The sequence below is a fragment of the Lygodium microphyllum genome, chromosome 11 (genome assembly GCF_053477565.2).
Source record: "Lygodium microphyllum isolate KBCC chromosome 11, Lygodium_microphyllum_v1.1.10, whole genome shotgun sequence".
In the NCBI taxonomy this organism is placed as follows: Eukaryota; Viridiplantae; Streptophyta; class Polypodiopsida; order Schizaeales; family Lygodiaceae; genus Lygodium; species Lygodium microphyllum.
In genome coordinates, this window is record NC_141145.1 from 69,850,672 (window position 1) to 69,874,073 (window position 23,402).

The 23,402-nt window shown below is 41.5% G+C and overlaps 1 protein-coding gene across 1 annotated transcript in view; it reads left to right on the forward strand.

Annotated features, from left to right (window-relative positions):
• Window positions 1–14,961: 14,961 nt before the first annotated feature.
• The window catches only part of LOC148028927 (monodehydroascorbate reductase 4, peroxisomal-like), a 30,825-nt gene continuing 22,384 nt past the window's right edge, over window positions 14,962–23,402 (forward strand). The window contains exons 1-2 of the mRNA XM_087688511.1: window positions 14,962–15,189; window positions 16,442–16,573. Coding sequence (XP_087544637.1) covers window positions 14,962–15,189; window positions 16,442–16,573 — 360 coding nt within the window. The remainder of the gene's footprint in view (window positions 15,190–16,441; window positions 16,574–23,402) is intronic.

Consider the following 23,402-nt stretch of genomic DNA (forward strand, 5'->3'; position numbering starts at 1 on the left):
TGTATGGATTATGTCACAAAGTGGTGTGAAGCTAAAGCCCTGAAGCGGGATGATGGTAATAGTGTAGCCCTGTTCATGTACGAGAATAATATCACCCGTTTTGGCAATCCCCTCGAGCTGGTAAGTGACCGAGGTACTCATTTCCTTAACAAAATCATGGAGGAGTTGACAAAGCTGTATAAGATCCGCCATCGCAAGTCCACTCCCTATTACCCCAGAGCCAATGGCCAAGTTGAAGTCACCAATCGCATTCTTTGACAAGAACGATTGCCGCACATCGTCGCGACTGGGACGATCGACTTACAGAGGCCCTCTGAGCATACAGAACCTCTCATAAGGCAGCTACAGGACAGAGCCCTTTCCAGCTAGTGTATGATATAGAAGCCGTCTTCCCTGTGGAACTGGAATTGCCCTCTTTGCGAGTGGCAGTTAAAGAACGCTTGGGAGATGATGAGTCACTTCAACGCCATCTCCTACACTTGGAATGCTTGGATGAGATATGGAGGATGGCCCAATAGTGCATGGAAACTACTCAGGCGCGACGCAAGGCCTATCATGATAGTTTCATCAAGCACAAGGAGTTCAAAGAAGTTAGGTGATCTTGTTCTGGCCTATGATTCGAGATTTGGCAAGTTTCCTGGCAAGTTTCAACAACGGTGGATGGGTCCGTACAAGGTACTTGGCTGTTAATCCTAACGGCTCTGTTCAGGTGCAGACCGTTGATGCCTCTGAGGATCCTTTCCTCATCAATGGTTATCGCCTGAAGATGTACTTTCCTCCCTAGGGATCTTGACAATCACAGTTGACTTACCCTTTCCCTTTCTCTTATTCAGATGGAAAACATCTTCATAGAATTCTTCAATAGAACAATGAACACAAAAGAATACACCATCTTTTGAATGGAAATCAATCACATAATATTCATCTTCATTATCTTCATAGTTCTCTCTCTCTATCTCTCATATACAATTACACTGTTTTGATAGAATTGACTATCTCTAGCTATCTCTCTCTCTCTCTCTCTCTCTCTCTCTCTCTCTCTCTCTCTCAATAGTACATCATCTCCTCACTACAATACTCTCATAATAACTCTCAATAATCCTTCTTAGGTCCTGGATGCACCTCCCAAGAGGTATACCTGATATGAAGAGTCACCAAAGCTACTACAGTGTCTTTTCACAGCTCACTACTGTCACTGTCACTTAGTCTTCTCTTCAGTCTTCAGCAGCTACTTCTTTAACTTATTTTAGCTCTTTTGAACTTAGATTCATCATTTTCAAAAGTTAGAAAACTTTCCCAAAGTCACACATACTTTCTACAAAACACGTACAGAAGGTCTACAGAATAGTTACAGTACAACACCAAAGCAGCTACAGTACAGTTATAGTACAGAGATAGAGCAGAGACAGAGGCTCTATAGAGGGTTACAGAAGATCATCAGAACCTCATAACTCATACTCAAACCATTCCATACTATCAAAAACTATTCAATAGGCTTCCAAAAAGATCTCAATCTTCATCAATCATCAATCCATGCTTCATACAGAAGACAATCAGAACAAAACAGAAGCTATACAGAACCAATCAGAACCTCAACAGAACATCATAGAGCTTCATATCTCCACTGAGAATCATCATGAACTTCTAAAACATAATCAATATCATCCAAAACACTCTCAAATACTTCCTTTAACAACCATACATCACTCTAAATCCATCAAAAATCAATCATTCAGACCTCAAAAACATAAAAAATTAGTCAAAAATTCAGTCTTTTTCCACTCTCAACACTGAGCTTCCAAATGTCCAAGGTGTGGAACATGACAGCATCCCTAATTCTCAACCTAGGGATATGCCTATGCAATCCACCGTGGCTAGCTCAATTGATGTTCGATCTACACAAGTCGATGCTCAAAGGGCAACAAAAGACATGACCACTTCTGATCTGCCTAAGGACTTGACACTGCAATCCACCAACAGTTAGCCACTCCACTGAACTAGCTGCTACTACTTTCAATCAGGAATCACAACAGTCACAACCTTTGGCCGTGATGATGCCCCTTGCGGAATGTGTCCTTATCAATTCATCTATATAAGAGATGCCGCAACCAACATCCTAGACACCTCCAGCACTTCCAAAGCGCCTAAAGCCTAGGATTGAGGAGAAACCTCTCGAAGATTTGGCCAAGAAGATGGTGCATCTGACCAATGAACCAGAGATGAAGTGTCTGATGAAGCTTGATCACAAGCTGACAGCCATCACATGTGTGTACATGCATGTGGACATTGAAAGGCCAACATCAGAGCATAGAAATCTCATAGCGGAATCCCTCACATGGAATGAGCAAAAACATATTTTCTCCCACTATGTAGATATCACTAAAGAAGTCATGAAGGACATCCCAAAGGCCACAGCTAGAGCATTGCGCTTGATACCCTCACATTATACTACTCAATGCGAGACAAACAAGGAAGATCTCGAAGAAATCAAACGAAAAGGGATAGGACAAGGCATCTTTGTACAGAAATGGTACTCCAATCAAAGTTTGGCAACCAAAATTGGCCACTGACTAATGACACTCGCTGAGCAAAGGAAAGCCCTTTTGACATCAATACATGATCCCACGTATGTTTCCCTGACCTCCTTAAGAGTGTTGGCAATAGTCCATGAGGTCCAGCTTTCTGCCACTGTCCGAAAACATCCCTTGTATGATAAACTGCTTCTAGAAGAAGATCTACACATGGCTAGCAGGCTAGGAGTAGGGAGCATGGTACTTGATGCTAGCACATATGTCTGCCTCACTCAAGACACTGCAATCCTAGATCCCTATGCTTCCCATCAATACAACCCTGAATTTTTTAGCTGGTTTCGTCCAAATCTATATGGCATGAACCCTAAATCATCTCCTGGCTCTACACTAGAGTCACTCGAACCCCTAGAGCAAGAGAAAAACAACTCTAAACACAACACTCGCTCTGATAAGAAGCAACGGAGGCATATTCCAATGGCTAAGGGAAATAGCCTAGAGAAAATTCCCCCCGACCAAGAGCAAATACCAATGCAATCAGATGAGGGGCTAAATGAAAGAGAAGGGGCCAAAGAACTAGACTCTCCACAAAGATAGGCAGTTGTACTCTCTCAACCTAGCAAGGTTGTTTAGTTGGCTACGGCTATGTCCCATGAGGACACTCTAGAAAAAGAGAATGTTGAGGCCCAACCAAGCACATCAATGGCTGACCTAGTTCAGGTTCCTAAGTCTTTAAAGGATACACCTCAATTTCCCAAGAAAAAGGGAAGAAAACAACAAAAATACTAGCAGTTGCAAGTGGAGGTAGATGTCAAGAAGATTGAGACCAAGAGTGCTGAAGAGCTGAAGAATAAAGCATCGAGTTCACCCACGAATGAACCCATTTCCATCTCTCCTAACTGCGGTGAAACCTCAGACATATCCATATGTTCTAATAAGTCAAAGCAACCATTACCATCAATGGTTTCTTGCAACACTCAATCCACCAACAAGGAAAGACCAATCAGGAGTGGGTACAACACTGTCACAACAGGGTGACAAAACTATACCAGTCACATCCGAGGAGAACCATGATGCAATAGCAACAAAGCCTCAGGAGAAACATGAAAATGCCGAGGACATAAGCAATCCTAGCATTGACTAATCTTGCTCATCTAGGCCTGAGCCCCCAGCTAGGCTAAAGCCTAGGGAAACCCCCAGAACCTTGCATGAGATAGCAACCAAGCAATCCTTCATAGAACATAGAAGTGTCATAGAGTGCTTGGGTGAGTTGAATGCTAAACTCAAAATATTCGCATGTGTCTACGTCCTTGCAGACATGGGCACATTCTCAAGGGAGCAGCTTGAGGAATACTTGCCTATCTTGATGAGCATTATGATAAGCTCCTACATAAACACATGTAACTCATCTCTGATGAGGAAGCCGACAACTTAGCTTAACTGTGACATTCAACAATGTGCTTTTCCAAACAAATCTCTTAGAGATAGAGCAACTAAAGCGATACTCAGAAGGTCGAAGTCAGTTTGAAAATTGTTGGTTTGAAAACCATGCTACAAAGGCCGAACTTGGACAGATTATAACAATCTTAGAGGAGTGATTGGCCAAATGGCAGTCTCAAAGAGACCCAACTATGTGGCGCCAACTTTCTTTCGAGTACTAATTGCCATTCGAGGTATGGAATTAGCTGGAACTAGCCAATAAAACTCTCTGGTTGATAAGATTCTCACTGAGGTGGAGCTACATGTTGCGATTAGACTCAGACAAGGTACCATGCTACTCGATGTTGCAAAATATATGTTGTTATTGAGTAAGTTGCCACGAGTATTGGATGTGTGTGCCACACTCCAGTACAATCTTGAGTTCTACAATTGGTTTTTATCCTCACGAAGTGACATGGATGCATAAATTGTACATAAATACACAATGAGTTTGTGAGTGTGTATAGATAATACCAACACACACAAGCAATGATAGTCAAGTGCAAGGAGAAAAGTTTGGGTTTGATAGGCTGAGCTCCTTAGGTCCTCCTCTCACCATGCATCTAGAAGTTGTGTGACCATTCCTGCCTCCAAGTGGAGGGCATGAAGCCCTTATTGCCACCATGGGAAGCCCTAGCCAACACCTCCAAGGGGATAGACGGGGCGTCATCCCCTTCTACAAGCTTTCCCCCTTTTCAATGTATTCTTCTGGGGACGAGCCTTGCCCTTGAGCCCTGCCGTATTCCATCACAACCAGTCCGCACAACTTGGCATGAGCAAAGATCTACTATTGGCTAGAATCTGCCCCGTATTTGAGGCATGACAAACATCATCACGGGGGCCATCCCTCTACAACAAACATTGCATGCCTCACCTCACCCCTCCTAATCATATGCGCTTGATAATCCACTGTTTAATCCCTTTCATACAAATAGCTCTACCCCGTCTCAAGGCCTAACCCTTGGGTCACATTTTGTAGGTTCCTTCACAGTAACTCGACATGGAGCAACCCATGAAACTGGCCTACAAAGAAGCTCTCCTCCGTAGAAGGGAGCATACGACACAAGCTCTGCCACCAGAATGCTACGTGCCCACCCTAAAGAGGTATGCACTGAGACGAGGCCCAAAGTGACACCACCCAGAATGCAGGCTGAACACTCCCCAAGCCCGGAAGAGGAAGGCTCAAAGGAATAGCCAGGAGTCCCCTACCATGCAGGCCCTCCCCAAACGCTCGAGCACACCTGGTGCTCAAAAGAGGAAAAGGAAGCTAGAATCAAGAACGAAATTGATGAATTGTTCCAGAGCATTCTTGCTACTACAGTGGCTAGGAACTCCCCACCGGCAACATCCCAGTCGCTTGGCCACCCGAACTCACCCCGCCTCATAAAAATAGAATAGTCCCTATTTTGTATAAGTGCTATCTAGCCATGACTTTTTACCATTAGATGGATAGAAGGGGCCGATTCTCCAATTGTGCAAACTTTCCATATCTACTTTTAATACATTTCACACCTTTAACAAAAAAAAAAAGATTAATCAAGCATAGGTGATATGCATCTAAGTCAACACCATGGGATTTAGATAAGTGACGTCTCTTTGTGTTGCATCTATTCATTATAGTTGAAGCATATGACTTGCATGTACCCTCACGAGTTGTCAAGTGGATACAGGACGACACAGGTCTCTATACGAAAGCATTCAATGTCCAAGGTGCCACAAGACCACCAACCCCACAAAGAGCCATGATAGAAGCCTCACTACCAAAAGCAAAAATCACCCTTGTAGCCCACCCACATCACATGGCCCAAAGCATAGTCATTGGCCCAAAGCATTCAATGTCCAAGGTACCACAAGACCACCAACCCCACAAAGATCCATGGCGGAAGCCTCACTACCGAAAGCAAAAATCACCCTTGTAGCCCACCCACATCACATGGCCCAAAGCATAGTCATTGGCTACTCTCTCCTGTTGGGTCAAACTCTACATTTGGCTCATGACAGTTGTTACCTCAATTGTACAGACATCGCACGTTACAAAGATGTTTTGCGAAATCTCAAGTGTATCTCCCCATCTGAACAACTGTTCCCCTAGCAATGAGGCCAGTAACACAATCATCGTTGTAATATCCATTTTCACAGCCTTTGAATATCTCGACATTTCCCAATCCAAATGAAAGGCTAGTAGCCTCAACATATTGCAATTGTTGTATTCATGTTTTTTATTAAAAAAAGAAAAACAAAAAGAAAAGGAAGAAAGAAAGAAAGAAAAAAAGAAAAGAAAAAGAAAAGAAAAAGAAAAGGACAAAGCACAAGAAAAGAAAAAGAAAAAAATAAAAGAAAAAGAAAAAAAGAAAAGAAAAGAAAATTGCATAAATTTCAGATATGCAAATTGATTCACTCCACAATCAATTACAGCCAGATTTGTAGGCCAATCCACCAATTGCATGTGAAATCCCCAAATTCTGCTGCAATTTCTATTCCAAATGCATTCTTGGCACAAGTTTAACGATTGTAGTTAAACGCCCCAAATTTTCAAAGGAAAATTTGCCCAAGTTGCATCAATATATGCGCCCAAGTGTATATACCAGGCAACTCTTGCACAATTTGATGAAATTTTGCAAAAGCCCCAATTTTCTCGGATCCAAATGTGCACAAATTTCGGGAAAATTGACAAAATTTCACTAAAATGTGAAAGCCCCAAATTTCCCAAGCAAATGTGCACCAAATTTGCAATTTTAGAATCAAATTGTCGTGTTTTGCATCAAAATCCCCAAATCCAGGAAAAGCCCCAAAGTTTTGGCTCAAAATCACACTTGTTTGGACTAGCGTTTGAGTTTGAGTTGTCTGACGCACTGACATAGTTTGACAGACTGTTTAACGCAGCCTGATGGATTGACACAGCCTAACAGATTGACTCGACATAGTCTTGATAATTGTCTTGACACAGCTTTGACGACTATCCTGATGCAGCTCCAGCAACCTAAGCTTTGATACCAATTTGTCAATGGAGTGCGCGAGGATCGAGATAGGCAATGTTGTGGTTCGCACAGTGAGAGAGAGTGAGTGTAGAGTAGAGAGTGAGAAATGAAATGATATATTAACGTCTACAAAAGGCCAAAATGACCTATGAGATCATGAGTTACAATCATGTGTATGATGGTACAACTGTCTGGGCAAATATGTAGCACGAAGCAAAATAAGAAAGGAAACTAACTATGGCTATGTGTAAAACATAGAGCTCTATCTAGTAACAATGAGCTTCAAATGGTACAATCTCATGTAGGTATGGAGGGCCTACCGAGCAATAATCCCCTGTATCCGTCTATGAAGGTGTCGTCGGTGTCTGTGTCAAGGCCTAAGACGTCTGGATCCGCTAAGCTGAATGGCTCGATCAATTAGTACTCCTTGTCTGTGTGTGGACTGTGGCAGTGAGAGAGGCTCTCGTGTGGACTGTGGCTGTAACCATATTGAATTCTTCTGAATCTCCTTTTCAAAGAAGTCTGTGAGCTGCATGTGTGCGGGTCTCGGTGTCCTGGAGCAACTATACTCCTGAGGCGCATGTTAGGAAGCCGTCGTATCTCAAGAAGAAATAGACCAAGGCATCGCTGAAAGGCATCGCTGATCGGTAAAATGCATGATACTGGATAGTGGTCCAAATCCGTCTCTAAAAAGACAGTGGAAACGACCACTGACCTCATAATATGCTGGGCAGCGATAGATATAATGCTCCTCTATCTCTGGCTCTAATTGACATATCTGGCATATGCGCTCCTCTAATGGGATTGATCTATATCTGCCAGTCTCAATCTCTAGTAGCTAATGTGAGGAGGTGCATAACTGGCCAATAGTACATCTGATCCCATGGGAAAGGTGGGTGTCCATGTATCTTGGGCGAGCAATAAATCCATCATCTGTAGTATGAAGGAAATGTCCCCCCGGTGGAGAGAGCACAAGACTCGATGTAGATACAATCTCAAAGTACCACTTTAGGTTTTTGAGATATGTGTGTGTGTGTGTGTGTGTGTGTGTGTGTGTGTGTGTGTGTGTGTGTGTGTGTGTGTGTGTGTATATATAAAGTACATGTGTAAGGGTGCGTGTACACCCGAACACCATAAAAAGCATGGTGACCCTTTATTCCCAGCATAGTATAGTTAGAGAATCACTCACGATGTGGTATTACATGGAATGCAATACTTGAATCAAGAATTCACATGTGCATGTCATCATCGGAATTTGCAATCGATGACTGTGTACTAAAAGAAGAAGCAAAGAGTACATGTGTAAAGGTGCGTGCACACCCGAACACCATAAAAGGCAGAGTGACTCTTTATTTCGAGCATAGTATAGTTAGAGAACCACTCACAATGTGGTATTACATGGAATGCAATACTTGAATCAAGAATTCATATGTGCATGTTATCATCAGAATTTGCAATCGATGACTGTGTACTAAAAGAAGAAGCAAAGAGTACATCACTACCATTGTCACTCTTGTGACTGACTACATTGACTTCCTCTATCTTCACATTGCTCTTGTTTGCATGTTGGCTGCCCCTTTTCTCATCTTTGTTATCATCAGTGCTTTTGCACTTGCCCTTCTTTTTCTTCCACTTAAAGCAATCCTACTCGAAGTGCCCTTTCTTACCACAATGATGGCACTCTACATTTTTTTCCATGAGACTTGCTGTGTGCTTTGTTTTCAGAATTACCCTTCCGCTAGGATCTGCTGCTAGTATGGAGTGCATTAGAAGACTTGTTTGCTGAAATATTTTGCCTATTGAGCTCTTCCTGAGTAAAGAGCTCTCCATATCTGAATATAACAACATAGCATTGGAATTACTCTGTTGTCCTAAAAGTGTTCCAACTTTCAGGCCTGCTTGATTGCAAAGGAGAGAGATGCAATGGATCAGCGTTAAAACGTTGCAATAAAGGGGTTCTCTGTCTCTCGGCTTTGTGATATTACCATGTAAGAGTGTGCGATATAAGAGAAACACAGAGATAAGAGAGGGCAGAGATGAAACACAAAAGAATAGAAGGAAAAACTGATGAAACATGGCAACCCCTGCATATTATGGAGGTGCGTCAGTAAGGCCTGATTGCAGAAAACCTGATTGAGGAAGATGAGTGAGATTGATGATGGTTGGAGTGATGGATAATCGTGGAGGCATGAATTGGGGTAGCATCATATACCAATGATGAAAATAGGCTGATCCTACTTAAAAGATATCTAACCAACTGAATTGGCTGACTATGTTGAAATGATGGCACCCAGCTGCCATGTGGCATAAGTGGCAAACACACTCATTAGGGTCATTGTGCAATGTGAAGAGGTTGCTGGATGAAATGGTGAAAACAATCAAATCTCCACCTAATGTGCCTCAAACAGAAAAGTGTGACACACAAGATGAAATACCTACTAAAGATATGGCTAAGTGGCTTAAGACATTGGTTTATGAGTAGAATAATCAAGTTGTCTTGCTTTGAAACAAATTAAATACTCATCATTATTGCTAATACAAGAATGAGAATTGCCATTGATAGGCTGATGGAGCTCCCAAAGTCCTTGTCTAACTTAGACTGAAGCTCACAAGCAAGAGATGTACTTAGAATAGGACAATTAATAACATGTTTGCTAATTCCTCTGAGGCAAGATTATGTAGTAAACTCAACATGGGATGAGTAAACAAAGCTAACGAATAAAGGGCTGAGAGGGCATCCTTGCCTCAAAAAATGAGAAAGAGCAATCTGTTCAAAGATCCCTCTATTAAGCACAATTCGTGCAGTCCCACTTTGATTGATAGTATTCATGACATATGTTATTCAATGGCCAAAACTCATAGCAGCCTATCTATTATTGTAAGAAAGATAAACTGGCATGATTATAAGCTTTTTCTATGTCAAGGTGGGGCATTACCATTTCCTGTCTAGATGCTCGTGGATAATCAATTCCCTTTTGGACATTAAGGATGTTATGCAAAATAATTCTACCTCCCATAAAACCATAATGTTGAGGATGAATCAACGGAGAAGTATTCTCATCAATTTGTTTACCAAAACCTTCGTGAATATTGATTTACATAATGACCCTAACAGAAATTGGTCCATCTCGGTGCTTTACCTCCATTAGTGCAGGTACCTTAGGTGACGAATGAGATGCAAGGCCAACTCCCAATCAAACGGCATCACATCAGACCTCCATATCTCTTCACACATGAGAGTGAGGGGAGCCTTGAGATGCTCTAGGTAAGCTCTGAATAGTTCATTTGTTGAGCCATCCCAACTTGATCTCTTTCTAGGAGGGAGATCCAACAAGACATACTCCACTTGGTCCTCTTGAATGTCTGGATAAAAGTTACTGCCCACTCGTGTGTGAATTGATCAAAGATATCATGTGATTAACAATTGTTTTCCAATTTGGACAAGAGGATTCAAGTCTTGTGATGCTGCCAAAAACCCTCATAAATTTTGTGAATGAGCTCTATTATTTGAAGTATATTGCACCCCATACTTGTGGGCTAGCTTTCAAACATTCTGACTGAAAATCAGTCAGGCATTGGAGCGTTGTAAATGCACATGATGGCTAAATTGAAGAACCATCTGTTGCTTACAATAAAAAACTGGTCTTGTTGCAGGAAACTGTGATTTAAGCATAATGGTAGACGCTCCAACACAGCTTTAAAACCTCAACCAGTTGATGCAACATTTCCAGCAGTATTGGAGAATGAACAAAGAGAACATGTCTTTCCATCCACATATTAACAACTTTTTGGAATGAACAAAGAGAACATGTCTTTCCATCCACATATTAACAACTTTTTGGTAAGAGCAAGTCATTTGAACATATATAAATTGTATCCAAATGAGCCCAAGTGCTTGTGTGTTGTTGAGAATGGTAAGTATACCCAGAACCTTGAGGGGTACAACCATGACCACAGCCTTGATGCAAACATAACGCTTTCAATACATCCCATGCTTTACATCCCATGCTTCATGATCCGAGCCATCCATCACACAATGAGGTGATGTAGCATGAGCTAAATGTTCATACTCATATGAAAATATCTTAAACACCCACCAACCATAACAACTCATTCTCAAACATGATTTCCATAATGAGAAATCTACCATGGATATTTTGTTTAATCAAAGAAGGCTGCAATGATGATCAGACATCAAACATAATCCTGAATTGACAGGATACATTGCCATGGTAATAAATGGCATAATCCTTGTGAATGTACGTGTTGCCTGTGTAACAATATAGCACAAAAAACCATCCCAATTGCCTTCAGACACACTTCTCTATATTCGATTTCGCTTAATTTGGGAAGAAGCTCCCTTCACATTTCATATTTCAATCTTCGTGATCTTAAATGTACTTGTAGTGGGGTCTTGAAACCCTTGCATTGAGCTCTTTTTCATGCCTCTAGATTTTCCATTTCCATCATAAAAAGCCATCCATATAAGAATACAAAATAGGTTCACAATGGAACGTATCTCGAGATGTCACAAGTTTGCCTCAAGAATCAAATGACATAGATGTACTCGCTTGGCCTTTCATAGGTCCAAACAGATATATAGAATAATGAGGTTGAGGCAGTTGCTTTGTTGAGAAACCCTTGGCAAATTGATATGTTAGTCCCTCACCTTGTAGACCAAGGTTCCAAGTTGTCCCTTTCTACAATGTCTTTCGGCTTGAGTTTGTGTATTGAATCTCTTTTGTGAAATATATGAATTTTGCCTCCAAGAAGGGCTAACTCCCATGCCTACTTTTGCTCCTTTGTGCTCTTGTAATGACTTTGTATGCCTTTTGTGCAGGGTGACTCCGTTTTGCAGCCTTGCACTAAGACCCCTATGGAGACTCCGCTGTTGCAACTTTGATAGCCTACATGAATTGTGCTCGAAGGACTAGCGGGCCTAACCTGCAATGGACTTTCTCCCTTGGGGGCACCCTTCAAGGGGATTGAGGCTTGGTTTATTACACCATCGTATTGCCTTGAATGAAACCCCCTTGGCGTTGTCTTGAATAAAAACCCTTTACCTTTTTGATGAAAAGTTTGTGCCCCTTGACAAGCATTCCTCTTAACCACTATCACCCAAAGTGTTTCACGTTGAGCTAGTTCCACCCCTTCTTTGTTCATGTGCATGCGCTTTGCTGATTTACTCCCTTTGAAACCCAAATTCCATTCAAATCAATTGGTTGCATTCTCTTTATTGGCTTGACATGTTTAACTTGCTGGATTTATTATTGAGGGGTAACTTTCATAGGCATGATTGCCACTATTGTTGCCGAACCTTTTTGAGGACACTTTCAAATAGAATGTCCCAATTGTCCACATTTAAAGCATTGGGCACCAAGTGTACCCCATTTCAGCTCATACCACAAGTTCTTCATCCTCTCGGCTTCAAGGGGCAACCCATTGGGCCTAGGATTACTTGTATCCCCTAACATACAAGTCCTATTTTTGTAGTGAGAAGCCAATTGAGGCTCAACCAAAAAATGCCCAAGAGATCTCAAAACTAGTGCAAGCAACCACCGTAGATGAGGGGGAAAATTCATCATTTCCACCTAAATGGTATAGCCTTGTTGAAGTGCACCTTGAAACTCTTCAAAAAGTCTCCACGACTCAGTGCAACACAGGCACCAATTAGAATTCAATAATAAAGGCGCTCATTGCAAAATCGGAGCTCTTGCATGCAGGTTCAAGAGCAAAACCTCGAAGAAAGCCTTGGGACCATCAAGAATGTCTTCCGTGATATTTTCTTCCTCACTACCACCATCTAGGATTGCCTCAAGCCATGCCCAAATACAACCAATCTTGGGAACTCCACTTGTGAAACATAAAATATTAGCCCTCATGAAAATCAACTATTTGCCACACCATCGAAATCCATTTCTAAAACCACATTTGCATTGTCCCCTTAGGTAAAGGTTTTTCCTTTGCCAAATTCATATCAACATAGTCTTCCATAATAATATTTGTATGTGATAACATGTCCTTCCTGTTAGATTTATTTATCCTCATGTGTGAACACACATTATTGTGTAAAAGTGTGTGTTTAGGTGTGCACACTTTTACACCACTTAGCAATAAATTAGGGTCAAAGGTGCAGGTGGATACCTTGGCCTATACATTTAGGCCCTATCACTTGTACTTTCATCTTACTTGTCTCACCTATCATTATCAATCTATTTCCTTCAGTTTGTGTACTGCAAGTCTCTCTCTCTCTCTGTCTCTCTCTCTCTCTCTCCCACTTCCATGGAGTTCCATCTTCCATACCGTGCTGGGCACATAGGCAAGCTCCATACCCAACAATGGTATCAGAGCAGGTTTATTCATCAACATGCCCATCATCACTTGAGGTGTTGTCTATTCAATGCTGCCCATCAGCCTAGTTGCCGTCCTCTCTATCACAATCTGTCCTGCACAAAAACTGTCCACCTGATATTGGTGGTGCTTCAACTGTACCTAAAGAAGGAGATGAAGAGGCTGACCTGAAGAAGAAGAAGCTGAAGTCTTGAAGAAGAAGAAGCAGTTGTTGCACCTAATTGCTGTGCATCCCTGTTTCTGGTGCGACTAGTGCTGCTGGTCCGAGTCATGAATAGTCCTATGCTTGCCACATGTGAATATATCCAATGTCAGTCTGCAGCCAATTGACTGGTCAGACATGTCCATCTGTGCTCTGCAGCGAGGTGCTGCCTGTCCTTGCGTGCCCGTGCTACAAGAAGAAGAAGAAGAAGAAGAGGAAGAAGGAATGCTTGCAGGCTGTTACATGTGTCAGTTTCTGCCTGTCTGTTCAGCGCCTTCTCTACTAGACCCACCTCTAGCATGTCTCAATTTGTTACCATGTCGGCTCTCCCACATGAGCTGCCTTGAAATCACATTGACCTGTCTTGTTGTTTCTGCTAGGGCATGTCAACAACAGCCTTAGTTAGTCACACCTTCATTTCCATTCTCGACTTGTCAAGATAAGGTTCATTTTATGAAACCTTAGTTAATCAAAGTAAACATTTTTCTTTTAGAAGCAATTCACATACACTTTAGGGGCACTTCAATTTTTATGTAAATCTCTCAAAATTTCATTATCAAATGTTGTGGCTTTTCATGTTAGCACCCACCTCCATCAAATCAAAGCCTCCGTTGAAGCCCGAAAGAATAGTTGCCCTCGTACATAGTATGGACCTGTTCGTTCCGTATGAACTGTATAGTATGGTATGGTACATATCCATACTATTTCATATGTAAAAATTGCTACTTTTTGGCCATTACGTGTGGCACATTATGCATCTCGCTCAAAGTCAATTTCGCAATTTCTGCTTGCGTTTTTGTCTTGTTTTCTATCTGCGTGGCACACTTGCAACCCATTGCCACTTGCCATTGGATGCCCATTGCTTATTGGATGCCAATTGCTATTGGATCCCATACTCTAGCCTTGGGTGCTCTTTTCCACACTCTAGAACCTTCTTTCTTCTTCCATTTTGGATCCCTCTCTTGTTCCACTCTCTTCTCTAGCCTATAAAAGATGCTCCATCCCTCCAGCCTTCCACACCAAATCAACAAGCATTCTCATTGCTCAAGCCTCTCTGTCTTCAAGCAAGCTATCTATCTATCAAGATTCAAGTCTATCTTGATTCCTAGCCCCTCTCTCTCTAACTTTCAAGCCTCTCACTCTCCCCCTCTTTCTCAAGGCTCAAGGCTCAAGCCTCTCTCGTGACTCTTTCTCTCCATCGGCATCATGATTTGTGAGAAGCATGAGGCCTTCAAATTTGCATGCTATCCATGTGGAAAGGGACACAAAGAAGTCCAATTCCCACCATTGGACGTGCAAGTATTTTGGAAAGCGCTACACAAGTGGTGCAACTTGACTTCTTCAACATTTTTCCAAGACGGGGGGGCATGTTGCTCCATGAAAGGAAATTCCTCAAAACATCGCGGACGAGATTCTCACCAAGATGAGAGGGGGATCCACTAGTGGAGGAGGAAGTGGCGTATTGAGACTGGCACCTATGCCTATGAATGAGGAAATATCGAATGGGGATGTATCTTCAACCGATGTGGGTGAGGCCTCCACCATTGGTGGTGGGGGCTCCATGTTTGTATCTGGCTTCGGCAAAAGACAAAGACTGGGGGCTCATGTGGCATCCGAGAGGCAATCCTCTCTTTCTCAAGCTCCTGGTCATGTGCGTAGATCGGTTGCTTTTCTAAGAAAGGCAATGACTTGCAAACATTGAGACTGTACGCAGGATAATTGAGTGCAATCTTGCATTCAATGTCCTAAAGCAAGAGCCATAAAAGAAGATGATAAAAGCCATTGCCAATGTGGGTCCATTTGAAAGATGGACCAGTGTCACATACAATGATATGAGGACGAAAAAGATTGATGAAGAGGAGAGGATTGATAGAGCCCTTGATCCTATTTGGGCCGCATGGATAAAATATGGTTGCTTCATTCTCACCGATAGATGGAGTGATCGTAAGAAATGGAGCGTTATCAATATACTCATCTCATGTCCACTAGGCACTTACTTTTTGTGGGCTGTAGATATTGGCAAGAGAGAGAGAAAAATGACATGCACCTTCATCTATTGCCATATTCAGCAAACTATCATTGAGGTATACATTGTCTTTGAAATTTGTTTCTTTCATTATTCATAATTTCTGTCTCCCTATTCTCTCTAATATCTATCTCGATTCTCTCTTTCCCCCAAGCCTTTATCTTTCTTAGTTCTTGAAAGTTGGAATCTTTCAAGGCTCAACCCTCTCTCTAAGGATTGTAATTTGTGGTTGGAGGTGGGTCCCTCGAATGTGGTGCAAGTTGTTACTGATAATGCATCAAATTGTCGATACATGGGCCGTTTGGTTCTCGATTGTGTAGATTTCATGTGCAAGTCATTGTTTTGACTTGCTCATGGAGGACATTGGGAAGCTTAAGTAGGTGAAGAGGGTGGTTTACAAAACCACATCAGTTCTCACCTTCATCACGATAAAGGTAATGGTACTTGCGATGTATCGTGAGCATAGTACACTTAGTTGAAGAAGCCTTCTTCAACTTGCTTTACTTACATATGGTTAGCACTTGAGCACCTTTATGAGGTGCGGTTTGCATGATATCCACTCTATGAAATGAATGGGATAAGCATGAGATAGAGAAGGCCAAAGCCATGCAATGCTTGTGCCTCAATGAGCAGTTTTGGCAGAAAGTTCATGCCATTGTCATTGTCGTGACTCTCTTTTATAGGGTGTTACGTATGAGTGATTGCGAGGGGTCCACTATGTGCCTTCTTCTTTACTTCTTTAGAGCAGTATTGGTGGAGGCACATGCTTGCATGATGATCATATAGACACAACGTGCATATGTTCTAGAGATAGTAGAGAAAGATTATACTTCACAATTTAGACTTTAGCATTTACAATCTTTTGTTCACTATATAGGTGAATGTTGATGCATTTAAGTTGATGGGCGACACTCTTCTAAGTGTACATCAGGAGACGGATGAGGAGGAGGAGATGATCTTTGCGAAGCTCTATAGAGAGCTTATAGTAGAGATACTCGTTACACTCGCAGTTAGCATGCTCGTGGGTGAGGAGTTGGAGTAGGGGGTTGTAGGGGTATGGTCATTTGGTGCCCTCCAACATTGAGGAGGGGTAGTTCGAGTGGCTTGTAGACATATGTAAGGCAGGGCTCTAGTAGCTCCCATCTCATGCCTAAATGATGACATCCCCCTTGTCTACACGGTCGACGCCTAGAGAGCCATCATTTGACGATGATGGTAACCTCATCAGTGAGGATGAGAGTGAGAGTGTCTCATCATCGGACACTAAGGAGTCATTTGATGATGATGGTAACCTCATCAGTGAGGATGAGTATGAGAGTCTCTCATCATTCGACACCGAGAGTCATCTTCAAACTCTCTTGATAAGTACTTAGATGGTTTTGATGATGATGATGATGATGATAGTGATGCTTCATTATAGTCTATAGACTCATAGGTTTCTCTCTTTTTTGTATCTAATATGGTTGTGTCCATATGCCACTATGATCCATTATCCATATATGTACTAGACTCTAGTTATATCACATGTTGTGTGCAATGCATGCGATTGCAAGGGCCACCCTCATGTATTCATCTTATTTTGCAATGAAATGGCTATTTTCACTTTAAACGTGTGTTCTATCATTTAATGATTTATGGTTTTTTAAAAAATCAAGTAAATTTTTTTCCATACTAATATCGTACCGTATCGTATAAAGTCATAAGGTACCATTTAGTACCGTCTTTTATCGTACCATACCTTTTGTACCTGATAACTATACTGGAAATACTGCTCATGGTTGTTGCCTTCAACATGATGTGGAAAATGACTTGCCAAGCATCTAGTGCTTGGCGTCGCCATGGCAAGTGATCAATATTAATCACAATATCCTCGAGATCCAACATTGAGGGGGAATTTTTATTTGACCAAAATTTATTTTTTTAATATTAAAAATATAAAATTGAAAAATAAAAATAAAAATATGTGATTGAAATTAGACATTGGCCATGTGCACACATATGCTAAGACCTTTCCATCAGTTATGAAGTAATTGTGTGCGATCCTCTGCCTGAATTTTAAGCCAAAATGGATTGTATTTTTTTTCATTTTCTTTTCTTCCGATTCACGAAGGAGCTATATTTCAAAGGGGATTGCAACCACTTCCCGCATTACCTTTGAGTTCATCTTGAAAGCTATATCCATATATTTAACCTCAAAGTCATGTGCCCAATGCCTCTGAGCCATGTTGGTTTTTCATCAGTCTCCGAGCCATGCACACGTACCTTTGAACCATGTCTTACTTCCGGTCCTTGAGCTTCTTGGTAGACTATTTCATGATCATCCTCATGTTGCACCTCTCATGTATCTCCTTTCCAGAATCATTGTACGGGATTAGACACTACCTCTTTGAGGCAAGACCTCCCCTTTTCCTTTTTTGTATGTTTTGTGTCACGGGTTCAATCACCCATAACCTGAAGGCAAGGTTTGTTAGATATATTTATCCTCATGTGTAAACACACATTATTGTGTGTAAAAGTGTGTGTTTAGGTGTGAACACCTTTTACATCACTCAACATTAAATAAGGGTCAAAGGTGAAGGTGGATATCTTAGCCTTTATATTTAGGCCCTATCACTTATACGTTCATCTTACTTATCTCACCTATCATTATCAATCTATTCCCTTGAGTTTGTATACGTGCAAGACTCTCTCTCTCTCTCTCTCTCTTTCGCCCCCACCCCCCCTCTTTCCCTTCTTGGGAGTTCCATTCATTATAGCCTGCTGCTCGCACATGTGAGCTCCATACCCAACACTTCCTATGATGTGAATGGACAACATCATTGTATCTGAACCTTCCATTTGCAGTTCCTCTTGCATCAAGTTCTGATGCTTACCAGCATATGCTGTTGCAATCTTAGAATCCCTTCTGAGGACCCTCATCTTGGCAATCATGATCCCTATCCATATCTGAATTCAAGTGTTGCTCAAGAATGTCTAAATCAATTCCATATTTAGTAGCCAGCTCCTGCAGCTTCAGCCTTGCACAGATGATTGGTCCAAAAGGCATGACTACATATGCGAATACCCCCATTCTATGTCGAAGGATGTTTTGTGCCTATGTTCTTGGTGGACTTACGCTTGATTATGGTCTGAAAATTCATGGAGGAATCTATAAGCCTCCTTACTTGCCACATGCTCAATCATGTGCTCCATGTATTTCAGCCGATAGTGATCTCTCTTAGTAGGTGTAATTATCTTTCTATAGTCCATGCATACTCAGATCTTACCGTTCTTTTGGAGTACCACAATGATGGGTGGTATCCAGTCCATATGCTCAATATGATAGATTAATCTGGCCTGGAGGAGTTTGTTCAGCTCTGCCCTAATGTGGTGCATGTATCTTGAATTCACTGGGTCTTTGCTTAACAGGCTTAGTGTCGAGGTTGGTTGAAATAGTATGTGTTAGTATCCTTTTAGGTCAATGTAACTCCAAGAAAACATACCTTAGAACTCTTTAAGCAAGTTGATTATGTTATTTCCAGGTCTGTTGTTGCACCTCTCAAATTGTAACTTTGTTGACAATTCTGATAGTGCCACCAATTCGGAAGGGGGGTAGAACTGTAGCCCAGCTGATGAACCCTCTTGTTGTGACTCTGCCTCTCATTGAGGTGGTAAAGAAATCCGCTGTCCCTGTCTGTCGTGCACATGCGATTCCTTTCAACTTCATGCTACCTGAAGATGCCCTTTGTCTACTGCCCACTCTCGTCTTTGCGTGTGTGGTCTCTCTATGTCCCTCTTTTTTTGTGAAGTTGTTTGAATTAATGAAATGAAGTATTTACAAAGGGCCTTTTGGCCAGCCAAGTAGACTCGGAAACATGCAACAAATTCTTAGGTAAGTCCAAAGGTGACAAAATACAATGCTACAGGGACGAGAGAAGGGGATCATGGTGTGGGCACAAGAGGGGTGGTGGGAACGATATCCAGACATGGAGCAGCCACCTGTTTTAGTATCAAACCAGCAGAAATCTTTGAAAGTATCGGCCATAATAGCAATCCTCACACATGACCTAGGTGAGTGTGTATACCTGAGGCTGAGTCAAAAATGAAAGCATTACAAGTCTGCCAAATGTGGCAAAGACCAGTCCATTGTGTAAAATTAAAGGAACATATATGATGGCACATAACGTCGCTGTGGGCGTCATCTTGTCCATTGTGTAAAATGAAAGGAACATATATGATGCTACTAGTATGGAGTGCATTAGAAGACTTGTTTGCTGAAATATTTTGCCTATTGAGCTCTTCCTGAGTAAAGAGCTCTCCATATCTGAATATAACAACATAGCATTGGTATTACCCATTGTTGTCCTAAAAGTGTTCCAACTTTCAGGCAAAGTGCATAGCAAAATGTTGACTTGAACTCCTCATCAATGTGAAACTCCAAAGCAATCAGCTGGTTGAAAATAGAGTTAAACTCATTCAAATGTACAGACATGGCTGCTTGGTTGCAGAGGAGAGAGATGCAGTGGATCAGAGTTCAAACGCTGCAATAAAGGGGTTCTCTGTCTCTCAGCTTTGTGATATTACCATGTAAGAGTGTGCGATAGAAGAGAAACACAGAGATAAGAGAGGGCAGAGATGAAACACAAAAGAATACAAGGAAACACTGATGAAACATGGCAGCCCTTGCATATTATGGAGGTGCGTCAGTAAGGCCTGATTGTAGAAAACCTAATTGAGGAAGATGAGTGAGATTGATGATGGTTGGAGTGATGGATGATCATGGAGGCATGAATTGGGGTAGCGTCATATACCAATGATGAAAATAGGCTGATTCTACTTAAAAGATATCTAACCAACTGAATTGTCTGACTATGTTGAAATGATGGCACCCAGCTGCCACGTGGCATAAGTGGCAAACACACTCATTAGGGTCATTGTGCAATGTGAAGAGGTTGCTGGATGAAATGGTGAAAACAATCAAATCTCCACCTAATGTGCCTCAAACAGAAAAGTGTGACACACAAGATGAAATACCTACTAAAGATATGGCTAAGTGGCTTAAGACATTGGTTTATGAGTAAAATAATTAAGTTGTCTTGCTTTGAAACAAATTAAGTACTCATCATTATTGCTAATACAAGAATGAGAATTGCCATTGATAGGCTGCGAGCTCCCAAAGTCCTTGTCTAACTTAGACTGAGGCTCACAAGCAAGAGATGTACTTAGAAGAGGACAATTAATAACATGTTTGCTAATTCCTCTGAGGCAAGCTTATGTAGTAAACTCAACATGGGATGAGTAAACGAAGCTAACGAATAAAGGGCTGAGAGGGCATCCTTGCCTCAAAAAACGAGAAAGAGCAATCTGTTCAAAGATCCCTCTATTAAGCACAATTCGTGCAGCCCCACTTTGACTGATAGTATTCATGACATATGTTATTCAATGGACAAAACTCATAGCAGCCTATCTATTATTGTAAGAAAGACAAACTGGCATGATTATAAGCTTTTTCTATGTCAAGGTGGGGCGTGGATAATCAATTCCCTTTTGGACATTAAGGATGTTATGCAAAATAATTCTATCTCCCATAAAACCATAATGTTGAGGATGAATCAACGAAGTATTCTCATCAATTTGTTTACCAAAACCTTCGTGAATATTGATTTACATAATGACCCTAACAAAAATTGGTCCGTCCGTGCTTTACCTCCATTAGTGCAGGTACCTTAGGTGACGAATGAGATGCAAGGCCAACTCCTAATCAAACGGCATCACATCAGACCTCCATATCTCTTCACACATGAGAGTGAGGGGAGCCTTGAGATGCTCCAGGTAAGCTCTGAATAGTTCATTTGTTGAGCCATCCCAACTTGATCTCTTTCTAGGAGGGAGATCCAACAAGACATACTCCACTTGGTCCTCTTGAATGTCTGGATAAAAGTTCCTGCCCACTCGTGTGTGAATTGATCAAAGATATCATGTGATTAACAATTGTTTTCCAATTTGGACAAGAGGATTCAAGTCTTGTGATGCTGCCAAAAACCCTCGTAAATTTTGTGAATGAGCTCTATTATTTGAAGTATATTGCACCCCATACTTGTGGGCTAGCTTTCAAACATTCTGACTGAAAATCAGCCAGGCATTGGAGCGTTGTAAATGCACATGATGGCTAAATTGAAGAACCATTTGTTGCTTACAATAAAAAACTGGTCTTGTTGCAGGAAACTGTGATTTAAGCATAATGGTAAACGCTCCAACACAGCTTTAAAACCTCAACCAGTTGATGCAACATTTCCAGCAGTATTGGAGAATGAACAAAGAGAACATGTCTTTCCATCCACATATTAACAACTTTTTGGAATGAACAAAGAGAACATGTCTTTCCATCCACATATTAACAACTTTTTGGTAAGAGCAAGTCATTTGAACATATATAAATTGTATCCAAATGAGCCCAAGTGCTTGTGTGTTGTTGAGAATGGTAAGTATACCCAGAACCTTGAGGGGTACAACCATGACCACAGCCTTGATGCAACCGTAACGCTTTCAATACATCCCATGCTTTGCATCCCATGCTTCATGCTCCGAGCCATCCATCACACAATGAGGTGATGTAGCATGAGCTAAATGTTCATACTCATATGAAAATATCTTAAACACCCACCAACCATAACAACTCATTCTCAAACATGATTTCCATAATGAGAAATCTACCATGGATATTTTGTTTAATCAAAGAAGGCTGCAATGATGATCAGACATCAAACATAATCCTAAATTGACAGGATACATTGCCATGGTAATAAATGGTATAATCCTTGTGAATGTATGTGTTGCCTGTGTAACAATACAGCACAAAAAACCATCCCAATTGCCTTCAAACACACTTATCTATATTCGATTTCGCTTAATTTGGGAAGAAGCTCCCTTCACATTTCATATTTCAATCTTCGTGATCTTAAATGTACTTGCAGTGGGGTCTTGAAACCCTTGCATTGAGCTCTTTTTCATGCTTCTAGATTTTCCATTTCCATCATAAAAAGCCATCCATATAAGAATACAAAATAGGTTCACAATGGAACGTATCTCGAGATGTCACAAGTTTGCCTCAAGAATCAAATGCCATAGATGTGCTCGCTTGGCCTTTCATAGGTCCAAACAGATATATAGAATAATGAGGTTGAGGCAGTTGCTTTGTTGAGAAACCCTTGGCAAATTGATATGCTAGTCCCTCACCTTGTAGACCAAGGTTCCAAGTTGTCCCTTTCTACAATGTCTTTCGGCTTGAGTTTGTGTATTAAATCTCTTTTGTGAAATATATGAATTTTGCCTCCAAGAAGGGCTCACTCTCATGCCTACTTTTGCTCCTTTGTGCTCTTGTAATGACTTTGTATGCCTTTTGTGCAAGGTGACTCCGTTTTGCAGCCTTGCACTAAGACCCCTATGGAGACTCCGCTGTTGCAACCTTGATAGCCTACATGAATTGTGCTCGAAGGACTAGCGGGCCTAACCTGCAATGGACTTTCTCCCTTGGGGGCACCCTTCAAGGGGATTGAGGCTTGGTTTGTTACACCATGTATCGTATTGCCTTGAATGAAACCCCCTTGGCGTTGTCTTGAATAAAAACCCTTTACCTTTTTGATGAAAAGTTTGTGTCACATTTTGCAGCTAAAAAGGGAGTGGGCTGTTGAGAAGGTGCCCCTTGACAAGCATTCCTCTTAACCACTATCACCCAAAGTGTTTCACGTTGAGCTAGTTCCACCCCTTCTTTGTTCATGTGAATGCGCTTGTTGATTTACTCCCTTTGAAACCCAAATTCCATTCAAATCAATTGGTTGCATTCTCTTTATTGGCTTGAC